The sequence below is a fragment of the Malaclemys terrapin genome, chromosome 2 (assembly GCF_027887155.1).
Source record: "Malaclemys terrapin pileata isolate rMalTer1 chromosome 2, rMalTer1.hap1, whole genome shotgun sequence".
NCBI classification, from domain to species: Eukaryota; Metazoa; Chordata; order Testudines; family Emydidae; genus Malaclemys; species Malaclemys terrapin.
In genome coordinates this window covers 246,772,822-246,786,924 of record NC_071506.1, presented here as the reverse complement: position 1 = coordinate 246,786,924, position 14,103 = coordinate 246,772,822, and the positions used below count along the sequence as shown (strand labels likewise).

At 41.4% G+C, this 14,103-nt stretch overlaps 1 protein-coding gene across 1 annotated transcript in view; it reads left to right on the top strand.

The window, feature by feature from the left end:
• Positions 1-14,103, top strand: part of CUBN (cubilin) — a 214,628-nt gene that overhangs the window by 185,629 nt on the left and 14,896 nt on the right. Inside the window, exons 58-59 of the mRNA XM_054020596.1 lie at positions 2,559-2,688; positions 3,948-4,165. Coding sequence (XP_053876571.1) covers positions 2,559-2,688; positions 3,948-4,165 — 348 coding nt within the window. The remainder of the gene's footprint in view (positions 1-2,558; positions 2,689-3,947; positions 4,166-14,103) is intronic.

The window sequence follows — 14,103 nt, the reverse complement described above, 5'->3', positions numbered from 1 at the left end:
AAAAGTAGTCAGATTTGAGTGAGTGAATGTCGGCTGCCTCTTCTGCATGTCCACACAGGGGACAGCAAGTGCAACACTGGAGAGGAGCCATTTTGCCCTGCTGTGGGTTTCCCTTAGATGGGCAAAGTTCACACTCCCCATATTCTCTGCAAAGAGGGTTTTTAGGAGTAGGACCTGGGAGTGAGCAGTATGTTTTATCATGTACTGCCTGTGACCTGACTATCCCATCTATCAGGCACTCTACTCTCCCCGTTTACAGGGATTATCTACATAAGGGGCTCTGAATGGGGCCAACTCAGAATCTGAGACCACATGAGTGTTCTAAAGCCATCTGCTCCACAAAAACAATACGGTCTGAGTTGCACTGTGAAGTTTTATTTTAAAATGATACTCCAAAGATGTCACTAGTTAATTTACCTGAAGAAAAATTGTTTTTACATGCAGGAGGATGGCAAAAAATAACGCTCTGAGCCTGATTCTGAAATTATACCAAGACCCTTTTACACCACACTGGCAGTGTAATGGAGTCTTAATGTGGGCTCAGTTTTATTTATACCTACTTCTAGAGACAGCCTAAAGGGGCCTTAGTGTCAGTGAGAATCAGGCTCTAAACACGTTTTTCCTTTCAACGTACATACTCCACAAATACATATCATGATTCACATCAGATCTCAATTTCTTTTAAAGAGGAAGTGGGTATTAGGAAAGAGAAATGAATATAGGAAGTTCTCCCTACTGCACCAATATAATAAATCCTAACTGATTCTATTTTCAAGATAAATTGAACTATCATCTGGTTTTTGAAAAATGATTTCATTTGCACCAGCAAAGCACATGTAAGAGCGTGCTGTTAACAGCTGTGAAATTTCCCTCATTACCTTCCTTCTCTGAACAAGAGCCACAACAAAATGTATAAAGTGAAGTAGTTTTGTTTAAAATGAATCGCCCCAGTAGCCACAGGCTAGACAGAATGGCACTGAAGGATAACAGTGTGCATTTACTCATGAAAAGACCTTCATAACTCACTCAAGTTGGCTGTGGCTATGCAACTTGTGACTTCTGACATTTAAGAAGTATAACTATGGCCTTATTAGCTTGTTGCTCCGTACAACGCAGATTCTAGCAATTAACATTCCTCTTCCTTCTAGTTGTATTGTTTGCTGAAAGAGAAATGAAAAGGCTTTCCTCTGCTTGCCTAGCATGAATGCTGCTTTTTAATTCACTTAGCTTTTGTCTCTTATTTGTCAAAGTTCCAGTGTACAGTGTTCAGCAGCCCCCCTACCTGAGCTATGAATGTGGAATGAGGGGCTGTGCATTCAACAGCCTTCATGGGCTTGGCTTTGCGAAGGTGGTGGCTGCCTGGGGCAATGGCTAGTCCTTTAGAACTTGAGAAGCTGTGTGTGGGTTTGGGCTATTTGTCGGCAGGGCGTAGGGAAGCCAGGGCCATGTTAAGATTATAAAATAAAGAGCATGAGTAGGCAGTGAGGGTTTCAGCTGGTTTTGCACAGGATTTGTTCCCTCAAGCAGTGACGCTGGGAACAAACATCAGGCCACATCCTGACCTTAGCAGCATCTGTGGTGTGAAATTCACAGGAGCACCTTCATCCCACTGTTGCAGATGCTTAAGTTCACCCTGTTCTGAAGCAGCTTGGTTGCATATACAGAACCACCCAGTCATAGCCCCTCCCCAACAGCACAGTCTGTGACGCCACCCATTGCCGGATAGGGAGCCGATGTCAGAGGTAGTACTGAATTAATGCAATGCCTCAGCAGAAGGGAGAGGGCAGATTCCTCCCAGCTGACTGATAGCTGGGGAGACACTGGATTAAATGTGTAGCTTAGGGATTTCTTTCCCACCCCTAACCAGCTGAAGAATCCCAAGGGGAGAGGAGGTAAAGGAAATAGCCCCACAGTGACTGGTATGGTTCCTCCCCTCCCCACCCTTCTAGAGCTGAGTGGGATTCACTACTCCACAACAATCCCTCAGCTCCAGCAGGAAGGAGATAGTGAAGGTATGAATAGGGGCAGGGACTATTTAAGAGGAGATGGAGTGAAATCCTGACCCCATTTAAGTTAATGGTAAAACTCCCACGGAGTTCAAAGGAACAAAGAATACACCCATTTCCCAAATTCTCTAGCCACCAAGTAGCAACACAAAAGCTACTGCAGAGCAGGTGCAGACCCATTCCTGAAGATGCACCTGGTTCACAACCAGCTTATATAGGTTCATGGTGCTTATCCCATCCTTCCTTCATGTCTTATAAGACAGGGTCAGGATTTTTCCTGTCTGTTATTGCACAAGCATGGTAACAGTGTGGGGAAATGTAGCAGATAAATACAACTGTGTCACTAGGATACTGCCAAAATCATAAGAGTTCATTTTACATTTCAGGGTGGTATAAACTTCCACAATCAACTCTGCTTAGCATGGCGAGGATCTTGTCTTGCCTGTATCTGGATAGTAAAATTATCCCCCTTCACGATACTCTCACATTTGGCATCTGGTTTATATTCAGATATTAACTGATCTCTGCTTCCTCTTTTTGCTTTCATTGCAGCTTGTGGTGGCCTTTTCAATGGTTCCTCTGGCACAGTCAGCAGCCCTGCCCATTCATTTAGTGATTATCACAACAATATGAACTGCTCATACCACATTACAGTTGGAAACAACAAAGTCGTGGCACTCAAGTATGTAATCCAAGTTCAGCGTCTCATTAAGAGGGACAGAAAGGTCTCTGGTTCTGATTTTTAAAAAAGTATTCTGGTAAAGAGAGTCATTATATATTCTCTTTTCCAATAGAGAACTTGAAGTGGAACTAAGAAATGTCCATGTAAAGCAGTAAAGCAGACCTTATTATCCCCATAAAAAACAAACTTGTTGAAAACTGTTTTACAAACCGTCAGTTAGTTATTATTAGCAAGATATCACTGTAATTTTAGCTTCCCACTGTGGCTTGCAAAGGGACTAAATCATCATATTCACTCACTGAGCCAAACTTCACCATTTGGCTGCTTTGGAGTAGTTACAAGCTTATGAATAATGTAAATTAAAATCCTCTTTTGGAAACTAGTGACCTTATTTCCTTAAACCCCAGATAATAGTCCCTTCCCAGAAATGGCATAATTTAAAAAAGATGTAACAGCCACAAAATATTGCAGTCTAAAACTTCCGAAACAAAATAATTCTTGTGTTTTAATGATATTAAAGCTTAATTTATAGCATTGAGAGAGGAAGGAATTATGAAAAGGTTGAGTATGAATAGAATACATTTGCCCTGCTAAGTAGCATGCTGGCTTGGGGCTGATTCTGGATTACATGTAATCCAAAGTGCCCACAGAAGCTGATGGTTGGTTTGGCTGTTTGCATAAATGAGTGAGGATACTGATTCTCAAAGAATATGCAAGGTCTGCATAGTGCATAATGAAGATATCCATGTTGATGCATGTTGTGTTATCAAGTTTCACTTCAAGCTTGTCTTGTGAGCATAACTGGCCTTGACAGAAATGGGGTCACTAATATCTAATCTTTTTTTAAACTCTCTTTCCTGAAGGGCACCTGCCCATGCTTATTCCTGGGTGAAAAACTGATTTTTCAATTTGATAGCAGTTCTGGAAGAAAATCAGTTTGGGTTCGAATCATGTCTGAATTTTTTTGGAATCTTTTGGTGAATCGAAAAAGTCCATCGGGGTCAAAGGCTTTGTTCAGCCCAAAATGTTTTGTTTCCAAACATTTTTATAGTGCTAGATTCACAAACCAGGAGGAGGTGTGTCCCCTGCCCCATATTCTATACCCTCAAAAACCAATTAGTGTCAAATTCACTCACCCACCCTATGCTTGGCTCTGGCCATTACTATTAATACCTCATTTCCACAAGGACCAAAAACCACTCAACATCTGAATAAAAACAAAACTGCGATAATGTAACCCCCTACCTTGTATCTTACAGATTCAATGCCTTCCACCTTGAAGCTTCCTCCTCTTGTTACAAAGATTATGTGGCTGTATATGATGGCTCAAACATCTACGCTCCACTCCTTGGCAAATTCTGCGGCTCAGAACCTCCTCCAACTCTTAAGAGCTCCAGCAATGACTTGCTCCTGGTATTTAAGACTGATTTCTTTGAAGTAGCTGGAGGCTGGAAAGCATCTTTCAGAGAGACAATAGGTAAGAATACTATCCCATCAAATACTCCCTGTTATCTGATGGCAAGCCATGTCCTCTGGTGAGCAGCTGTTGTAGCCTCTGGCGACAAGAAGGGGCTCTCAGTAGTACAAGTGTTGTTGTAGCCATGTTGGTCCCAGGATATGAGAGGGACAGTGTGGGTGAGGTGACCTGAAGAAGAGCCTTGTGGAGTTCAAAAGCTTGTCTCTCTCTCCAACAGAAGTTGATCCCATAAAAGATATTTCCTCACCCACCTTCTCTCTCTAGTAGTCTAAGTAGACAAGGGTGGACATAGCCCGCCTTTCACTGCAGCGTGTAGCTATGCATGCTGCCACAAGGATAGACATAGCCTTAATTTAATTCTTACCTACCTCATAAAATGCACAGTTGTCCCTTGAGTAGCAGACAGGGCTTTGGAGCGGAGCCCGGAGCAGTGGAGCTGCAGGTTTTTGCCTGGAGCTGGAGTGGAGCTGGAGCACAGCTCCAAAGCCTGGTGGCAGAAGGCATAGTAGCACCCACATCCCCCTCTTTTGGAGGACTTTATGGACGGACACTGGCATAGCAGCTGGGCTCTAATTCTGCTGCAGGAGGCTAGTGGTAGCCTGAAGATAGACATCCTCCCTTCCTCTCCTCCCCTTGCAGCACTGCCTCCCTCCCCAGCCCCCCCCCACAATGCTTCATACCTTTTTAAAATAAAATAAATCAGTGAAGCTTGAGGTGTCCCAACAAATCATTTCACTGACCACCCCCAATCCTTCAGCCAGCCCAGCACATAGTTCTGTCATCATAATGGAACAAATTGGTTATGTGAGCAAAGTACTGTTTTTATGGGCACCCTAGACAGTGCTAAGGGCAGTTCTTGATGCTTGCCTTGACCAGATACTTAAATTTTAAAGTCCGTCTCACTGCCTAGTCTGAAAGGTGATCTTTCTGTAACATCTGAATCGTTGGTAGTGATAAGTTATAAATGATTATCATCTTTAAACTGCCTTAATATAATATCCAGTATTTTGTTGCCTAATTAATTCATTCTGTGGATGAAAAAAGGCATAATGGCTGTGTTTATAAAGCATGCACTCAGACACTCCAGAATGAAAGGCCTTGTGGTAGGATAAACATAGCCTTTAGCCGAGCCATTGAGCCCCCACAGCAAATAGCTGTTTTTCATTTGTTACAGTCTTAAGTATTTAGGGATAAGGAGTATAAGTGGCACCATATCCTTGCCAAACATAGTATTCCCAGAGAACCTCATGGCCATTACTGTTATTAACTCTTCTTAGCTTTAGTCTAGTAATCGCTACAGAAAAGTTTAAAATCTGCCTTGTGGACTGTTCTCTCATGTATTCCATCAAATGTGCGTCTGCTAATGTTGTTTCGCATAGTGCTCTCTGTGAAAATCTATTAAGTACCAGGCATGCTTGGTCTCTACTCTTGTGGGTCTGTGCTTCAAAGATGAGATCAACAGGGACTCCCAAAGCTGTCAGCCTTTGAGGACTGTCTCAGTCCTCAGACTAGCAGGTGGTCTAAAGTTTCTTCAGGCATTGACTGTAGATCAGTGGTTTTAACCCTTTTTTCATTTGCACACTCCCAAAAATTTTCAAATGGAGGTGCAGACCCCTTTAGAAATCTTAATCATAGTCTGCAGACCCCCAGGGGACTGTGGACCATAGGTTGAAAACCACTGTTCTGTGTAATGATAAAGTTTTGTGGCCCCTTAGACGTAGTCTGCGGACTCCCAGCAGTCCGCAAACCATAATTTGGAAACCACTGCTCTAGATTTACCTGTATGAGATTCTGCTCAAAGATACAGTGAAAGATGGCCAAACTTTCAGTGGTTCTGCACAAACCTTGATTGTTTCCCCAGGGGAGGATGAGCCTTATATCAATTTAAAAAAGAATCTTTGAGGTTATTTCTGGAGGGAGACCTACCCAGCTCCAGGAACTAAAGGAATGGAGCTATATAGGAGTGAAATAGATCTTCATGTAATGTATGTGGGGAGGGGTGTGTGTGCATGCAGAAATATATATATGGGGGTGTGCATATGCATATATATGCATATATTGTGGCAAGGCACCTCCTTCGCATCGTTGGCCTCAGAATTTCTCCTTTAGGGAGAAGGGGCCTGGAGTAAATCAGTCCTACTCTGTAGGGTTTTTATTCTTCACTCTGGTTTATTTTTCAGTATGTTTACAAGTTGGGCCTCAGGGTAGAGCCAAGTAGTTCTCAGAAGGAAAAAACTATATAAAAATGCTCAACACAAAAAAGGATACCTTTCCCTGCCCCTTCTTCAGGGTGTTGCCTTATTACACTGACTTAGAATCATAGAATATCAGGGTTGGAAGGGACCTCAGGAGGTCATCTAGTCCAACATCCTACTCAAAGCAGGACCAATTCCCAACTAAATCATCCCAGCCAGGGCTTTGTCAAGCCTGACCGTAAAAACCTCTCAGGAAGGAGATTCCACCACCTCCCTAGGTAACCCATTACAGAGCTTCCCCACCCTCCTAGTGAAAAAGTTTTTCCTAATATCCAACCTAAACTTCCCCCACTGCAATTTGAGACCATGACTCCTTGTTCTGTCATCTGGTACCACTGAGAACAGTCTAGCTCCATCCTCTTTGGAACCCCCTTTCAGGTAGTTGAAAGCAGCTATCAAATCCCCACTCATTCTTCTCTTCTGCAGACTAAACAATCCCAGTTCTCTCAGCCTCTCCTCATAAGTCATGTGCTCCAGCCCCCTAATCATTTTTGTTGCCCTCCGCTGGACTCTTTCCAATTTTTCCAAATCCTTCTTGTAGTGTGGGGCCCAAAACTGGACACAGTACTCCAGATGAGGCCTCACCAATGTCAAATAGAGGGGAATGATTACGTCCCTCGATCTGCTGGCAATGCCCCTACTTATACAGCCCAAAACACCGTTAGCCTTCTTGGCAACAAGGGCACACTGTTGACTCATATCCAGCTTCTCGTCCACTGTAACCCCTAGGTCCTTTTCTGCAGAACTGCTTCCTAGCCATTCGGTCCCTAGTCCATAACAGTGCATGGGATTCTTCCGTCCTAAGTGCAGGACTCTGCACTTGTCCTTGTTGAACCTCATCAGGTTTCTTTTGGCCCAATCCTCTAATTTGTCTAGGTCCCTCTGTATCCTATCCCTACCCTCCAGCATATCTACTACTCCTCCCAGTTTAGTGTCATCTGCAAACTTGCTGAGAGTGCAGTCCACGCCATCCTCGAGATCATTAATGAAGATATTGAACAAAACCAGCCCCAGGATCGACCCCTGGGGCACACCACTTGAAACCGGCTGCCAACTAGACATGGAGCCATTGATCACTACCCGTTGAGCCCGATGATCTAGCCAGCTTTCTATCCACCTTATAGTCTGGTATAGACACCATTCATCCAGCCCATACTTCTTTAACTTGCTGGGAAGAATACTGTGGGAGACCGTATCAAAAGCTTTGCTAAAGTCAAGGAATAACACATCCACTGCTTTCCCCTCATCCACAGAGTCAGTTATCGCCTCATAGAAGGCAGTTAGGTTAGTCAGGCATGACTTGCCCTTGGTGAATCCATGCTGACTGTTTCTGATCACTTTCCTCTCCTCTAAGTGCTTCAGAATTGATTCCTTGAGGACCTGCTCCATGATTTTTCCAGGGGCTTCTGGTGGCCAGTCCTTTACTAAACAGCTGTTAACTTGGTGGTTTTTCCTATAAGGAGGAGAAACAGCCTTCCATCCAGGAGAAGCCTTTTCTCTCTGCTGTAACTGGCTTCTTATCCCTCCTTCTCTTCTCTCACATGAAAAGGGGTTTTTAAAGGTCATTGGCGGTCCTTAATTGGACTCCGGTGTCTCTAATTAATCTGAGGTAACCTTTTTAGTTTATAGAAAAAAAAGGCCTTCAACATTCTGGGACTTTTATATCTGCCTTCCACAACTCTTTTTATATCTGTCAGGTGTGATTTTGTCATAATATGTAATGTGTATGTGGAGAGTGGTTTTTGGTTTTATATTTCTTTCTTGTTTTCCCCCCTTCCTGTGGGAAGCAAGCTACAAGGAGTGAGTCATAAGGTATTTACACAGGATTCTGAAAATCTCATGCTGGTGGAAAGAGGCCAAGAAATAGAAAATCATATATATAAAAATTTTAAAGAGTCACAATCCTGTAAACCATTACAGCTTGGCTGGGCTGATGCATAGCTCCAGGAAACTTTGCAACACATCTTTGTAATCTGAGCATAAAGAATTATGCTTAAAAATTGAGACAGTAAAGCCACAAACACCAGAGAGCTTTTTATTTTAAATTAGTCTTTAAAATAACCCCTTCATTTCTGAAAAAAACCATATGGGTTTGTAGGAATACAAAAACAGTATCTCTACAACAGCAAATGCAATCAGAGGGCAATTTATGACTGCAAATTACTGAGTGATATCTGTAGAGCAACTGCAAACATAAATCTCTATTACTCTACAAGGAGTACATTATTCTGTGGCTATATTAGAGATGCACAACTGGATAATGTAATTATTGTGCTCTGTTTAATGCTGTTCGTGACCCTGATTATGTCTTGGAAGGAGGTGAGTAGAAACCATAAACTCAGTTGCAGAAAACCAAACTTAGCTTATTTCCTTTCTATATAAGCTCTTTAAATTTCATTGCTGATTAGGCTTCTCTTAGGGATGGTGCCAAAAACTAGGGTTATCTGTAGTTCATCCTTTGTGAATTTTATAGAAAGGTGGTCAATTTGCTCACTGAAGGGGGAGGGCAATGAAGGGAGGATCTGTAAGTAAGTGTGTAACTCACAAAAACATTGCAGGACATACGAAAACTAGGCATCATTGGAGCTAAAACCTGAAAATTGAGAAAAACTGCACTATTTAGTTAAAGCAATTAATTCACATCATTGATGCTGCACCCTCTTCAAGGGTTGAATTCTTTCCACCAGGCACAATCTACCGTGAAAAACAAATCACCAAAAATCATTCATTAGTATTCATTTGGCAGGACAACAATGCTTAATCTATTCTTTAAAATGTATTTCTTTAGAAATAAGCTACTGTATGTTTGATGCTACATTGTCAAGCAACCACATCACAAACTACAATCTTTGTCAAAAATATTTTTGTGATCTAACACATTTGGATAAGGAGAATACAAAGCACTCATTACAACCCTGTGTGCTCATGACTAATTTGGTGTGCATTCCACCATTATGATTGCCTTGGTGGTTACGTTACTCATCTAACTAGAGATGGTCCCAAACCAAACCCCCTCGATGCAAACATAGCTGGTATTGGTGATGGGGGGATGGCTTCAGACACTTATCTTTGATGTAGATCTGAATTTCACAGATTGGTCCTTTCACTATGATGGACCAAATTAAAACCCAGAATCAAAGCCTCTTAACACTGGGGATGGTTCATAATTTGGATTCAGATCTTGATGTTGTGGTTCACACTCATCTGTACTGTGATGGGCTGGACATGCTGTCATGTTAAAAGCATGAATTGAGCTGAGTGGAAGAGCCCAGCCTGTAGGGATTGTCAACATGCCAGAACTGTAGGAAGGAATGGACAGCTTGGCTCCTTCTGTTGCCTTAGTTAAGTTCTTTTACCTTCCTGTCTTAGTTTCTGGCCCTTAAAACGAGGATAGTGACATTTCCCTGTTTCACAGAATGAGTGCTTATCTCTTCAGTGGCTGGGGGTGATAAACCAATCAGAGGCTAAGGGGTTTGGTTCAGATGAGATGCTTCTGGGAGGAAGAGTTTGGGTTTCTCCCACATTGAGAAGTGAGGACTGTGTGCACTGTAGCTGTGATTGGACCAATGGTCCCTTATGTATCCACCCCCTGCAAAAGGGGAAGACTTGACCTGTTCAGGTGAACCCTGCTGTAAAGGGGACTTTCCACATTTACTATGTAGCATACTGGGACAGTGGGGACTATTTGTGTTTAATTTCCTTTTCTAAGTGATAACTGTAGTTTTTGCGTAGCAAGGAATGAACCCCTGAAAACCGTTCCTTGCTCTGTTGAGAAAGGAAGTTGTTTATTTAAGACACCATTGCAGCAGTTCTTGATCTTTTCCATACTGGGGCTCCCCTTTCCATTTCAGGATGCTGCTCTCCCCTGGCACCTCCTTTCCATCTAGCAGGGACACAACCCTCTCATTTAGCAATATGGGGAGAGTGGGGTGAATATGATCCCCCTGGCACCTATTTGTGATCCCTCTTGGGGTCACGAGAACTCATGCCCTACTGTATTTTCCTTTTTAAATAATTGACCCCTATGCAATGGGGTGTACAAGCAACCCTATTTAATAGCTTATAATGATTTCTGCCCAGCAGCCTATTTGTCTTGTTCTCTGTCCTCCTCTACACACCCTGACAGTAAATACAATGTTCTAAATGACCAAAAGGAGAATTTTAGCAGCTTTCTGAAGGTGTGCCATTCTCTTCAGAGCGGGGTTTTGCAGCAGCATTAACATTCTTAAGGCACAGTGCTGCCCAGGGTTGTGTGGATATGCTGGGAAATGCATGTAACAATGTAGGGAGCTTCTCCTTCCCCTGCAACTTAGTGCTGTTTTGGATGGAGAAGGGAGGAAGAGAAGGGGCAGCAAAAATTCCTGTTCATTCTCTATATCCCCAAGAGGTTATAGTCTTAGTTGGCTTGGGGACATGGCTAGGCCTCTGTCTTCCCATTGCTTATAGAATCATCAGTAGCAGCTGGTAGAAGTACAGATGGCCTCCTTGTAAAGGACCAGCATGATGTACAACAGAATGCATTTTCCTCCTCACCACCTTTAGCAGCCCAAGTTCCCAGAGATTACTTTACTCTCTGCCAGCAAGCTCTGTCAGGAGTCCACTGTATTCACTGCTGCTTCCACCCTGCCCAACGTTTTTCCTTGAAGACCACACAGCTTTTTTTAATCCTAATAAATATTTTTAGGAATGGATAATAATTTAAAAATGAAGTAATGGGGAGTAAGACTTTAGAAGGAACACAGAATACAAAATCTTCTCCTTTTATCTAAATGCAATTCCCTGCTCTATGCATCCTAGTAATTTAGTAAACAACCTAATAATCTATATCACCTTTCCTTCCTGCCAAAATAATCTGTGGCCCCACTTTCATAACATAACTCAGTATTACCCCTTGGTGTCTTTTTTCATTTGTTTCCCATATGTTTACTCTGTTAAGTATGTATTAAATTACCTTTTCTTATTTGAAATAAAATATACCAGCAAGGTATTTGCTAAAAGGCTTATGGTTATGGAGGTATTTCCCTTAATTGAATGCAAATTTATTTTCACAATATAGTGAAAATTGGCCCAGTAGAATTTGTGCCAGCCTTTTTACTCCCCTATTTTTTATTGTCAACACAAAACCTTGGTACATACAGTTTTAAACCCAAATTCTGCCCTTTGAATTGGGTTGCCAGTCCTTCAGGATTGCCCCGGAGTCTCCAGGAATACGTCCAACCTAAATTGGGAATCCTACCTTTGAGATGTGTGTATGTTTCTCAGGTTCCCACTGACTTCAATTTGTAAGTACCATGGCTCTGATTTTCAGAGGTGCTGTGCACCTCCAGCTCCTGTTGACATCACTTGGAGTTTTGATTACTCAGCACCTCTGAAGATTGGGCCCCATATGTGCACTTTAATATAGCTATAAAATAACTATAAAATATAGCTACTGGACTGTGCAATTAAGTGTCATTTATATTCTGTATAAATCATTTCTTTTCTCTGACGCTAATAACATAATTTATTGCACTGACTTATATAAAATTATTTTAGTAACATCTTGCCACTGGCACTGCTGATGTGCAGTGACAGTTAAATCCTGTCAGGCACAGATTAGCAAAGATAAATCTCAGATTTATAGTGAAAAATTTTAAAGGGGAAATATTTTCTCTCTTGAACAAATAAATCTCAAAAGCATATGTCTTTGACCATAGCAAGTGAAAACTCTTGCTGAATTTGGCCTACCTTCTCATATCTCCAATAAAACTGCAGTGCTTGGCACAGATTTCACAATCCATTTGGTTCAGTTAGACTTTTATCACAAGATATCAAGGTGGACATACAGTGTGATTCTGTAGGGAGAGACTCAGAAAGAGAGAGAGTAGAGATCTGAGCTGAGAAGCTGAACCATAACGTACACAGCAGTTTTGCTTCACAGAAGTTCTTACAAAACATTTTCTTGAGGGTTGGGGATTGATCCACAAGCATTTGCACCAAATATCACTTTGTGTGTTGGATTTGAACAAACCCCAATCCCAACCTGAAGCTCTGATGAAACCACTGAGTTTCACCAGGTTCTGTGTTGAGACCATGCCAAACATTTCAATACAATGTTATACTTTTGTTCAGGCAAGCTCAAATGGGTCACAGAACTTCCAAGGCATATGTAACAAAACCTGAACTCATGCAAATTTTGTGTGTTTGGGGTTTAATTGTGTGAACACTTCACATAGCTCTACTTGGAAGCATTTAGAAACCCAGTGGTAGCTTTGGGTCTGATGTTGTTCCTATCAAATTCAATGGCAAAACTCCCACTGATTTCAAAGATAGCAAGATCCAGTCTTCTATCTTGTATAAGGATGAGCTTGGTCTCTAATATATTGTCCTCGTTAAGTCCCCTCTCAGTACCAAATATATTTTCCAAAATGAAAAAGGTAGTTTTACACACACACACATGCACAAGAATCCAAGTAATGTGGAGTAATCCCAATACCCACCTATTTGCTACATTTCCCACCATGTCTGACATTGTTATTAAATTAAAAAAAAAAAAAAGCTTCATAGAGCTGGATTCATTCTGAAGTCCACTACTGCTACCACTGGTGCACCTGTTCATCACTGAGGCCACAATCCTACCACTGAGTCCTTGTGCATGTACCTGGGGTCAAGATACAGTCCCATCTACTTCACTGACACTCCGCACATGGACCTGTCTGTACAGATCCAATTGCAGGATCAGAGCAATTAGATATTACAGTGATAAGTGCAATAGAAAAACCAAAAACAGATCATCTGGACTCCCCTGGTTGTTACAGTCCTGTTAATGTCCTTTTAATACTAACTGATTTTGCAAATGAGGCATTGCTTTTGTGTTTATTTGTTCAATGTTACTGCTGGGCTAGATATTATCCCAATTACAGTTTTGAAATACACCTTCGTATAGATACAGAAATACACCATGCCACGTTCAATATGGTTCATTGCAATATCAATTATACTTTATATTAAGGGTAGACTTATAAATCATTTATAAAGAGCTAACATCATTAATATAAGTTTTACTAATTAGTCAGTCAATTGTTATAGATTGTTGCAATGTCCAGCAGGTCAATATCTTGCTTATAACAGGGGTATGTGTGCCCCTAGGGGTACTCAGAGGTCTTCTAGGGAGTACATCAACTCATCTAGATATGTGTCTAGTTTTACAACAGGCTACATAAAAACCACTAGCAAAGTCAGCACAAATTAAAATTTCATACAATGACTTGATTATACTGCTCTATATACTATACACTGAAATGTAAGTACAATATTTATATTCCAATTGATTTATTTTATAATTCTATGGTAAAAAATGAGAAAGTAAGCAATTTTTCAGTAATAGTGTGCAGTGACACTTTTGTATTTTTATGTCTGATTTTTTAAGCAAGTAATTTTGAAGTGAGGTGAAACTAGGGATACAAAAGACAAGTCAGCCTCCTGAAAGGAGTACAGTAGCCTGGAAAGGTTGAGAACCACTTATTTATAACACCTCCTGATGTACTTATAACACAAACAAATCATGTCTGTAACATGCTTATAATATCTATTCACAGTGTATTAACTCTTTCTACTCTGTTTATAAATATACCCTTGTTACTGCAATATGCGTGAAGAAATAACTATTCACAAGCTTGCATTGGTGAGACAGCTGAATAAGTT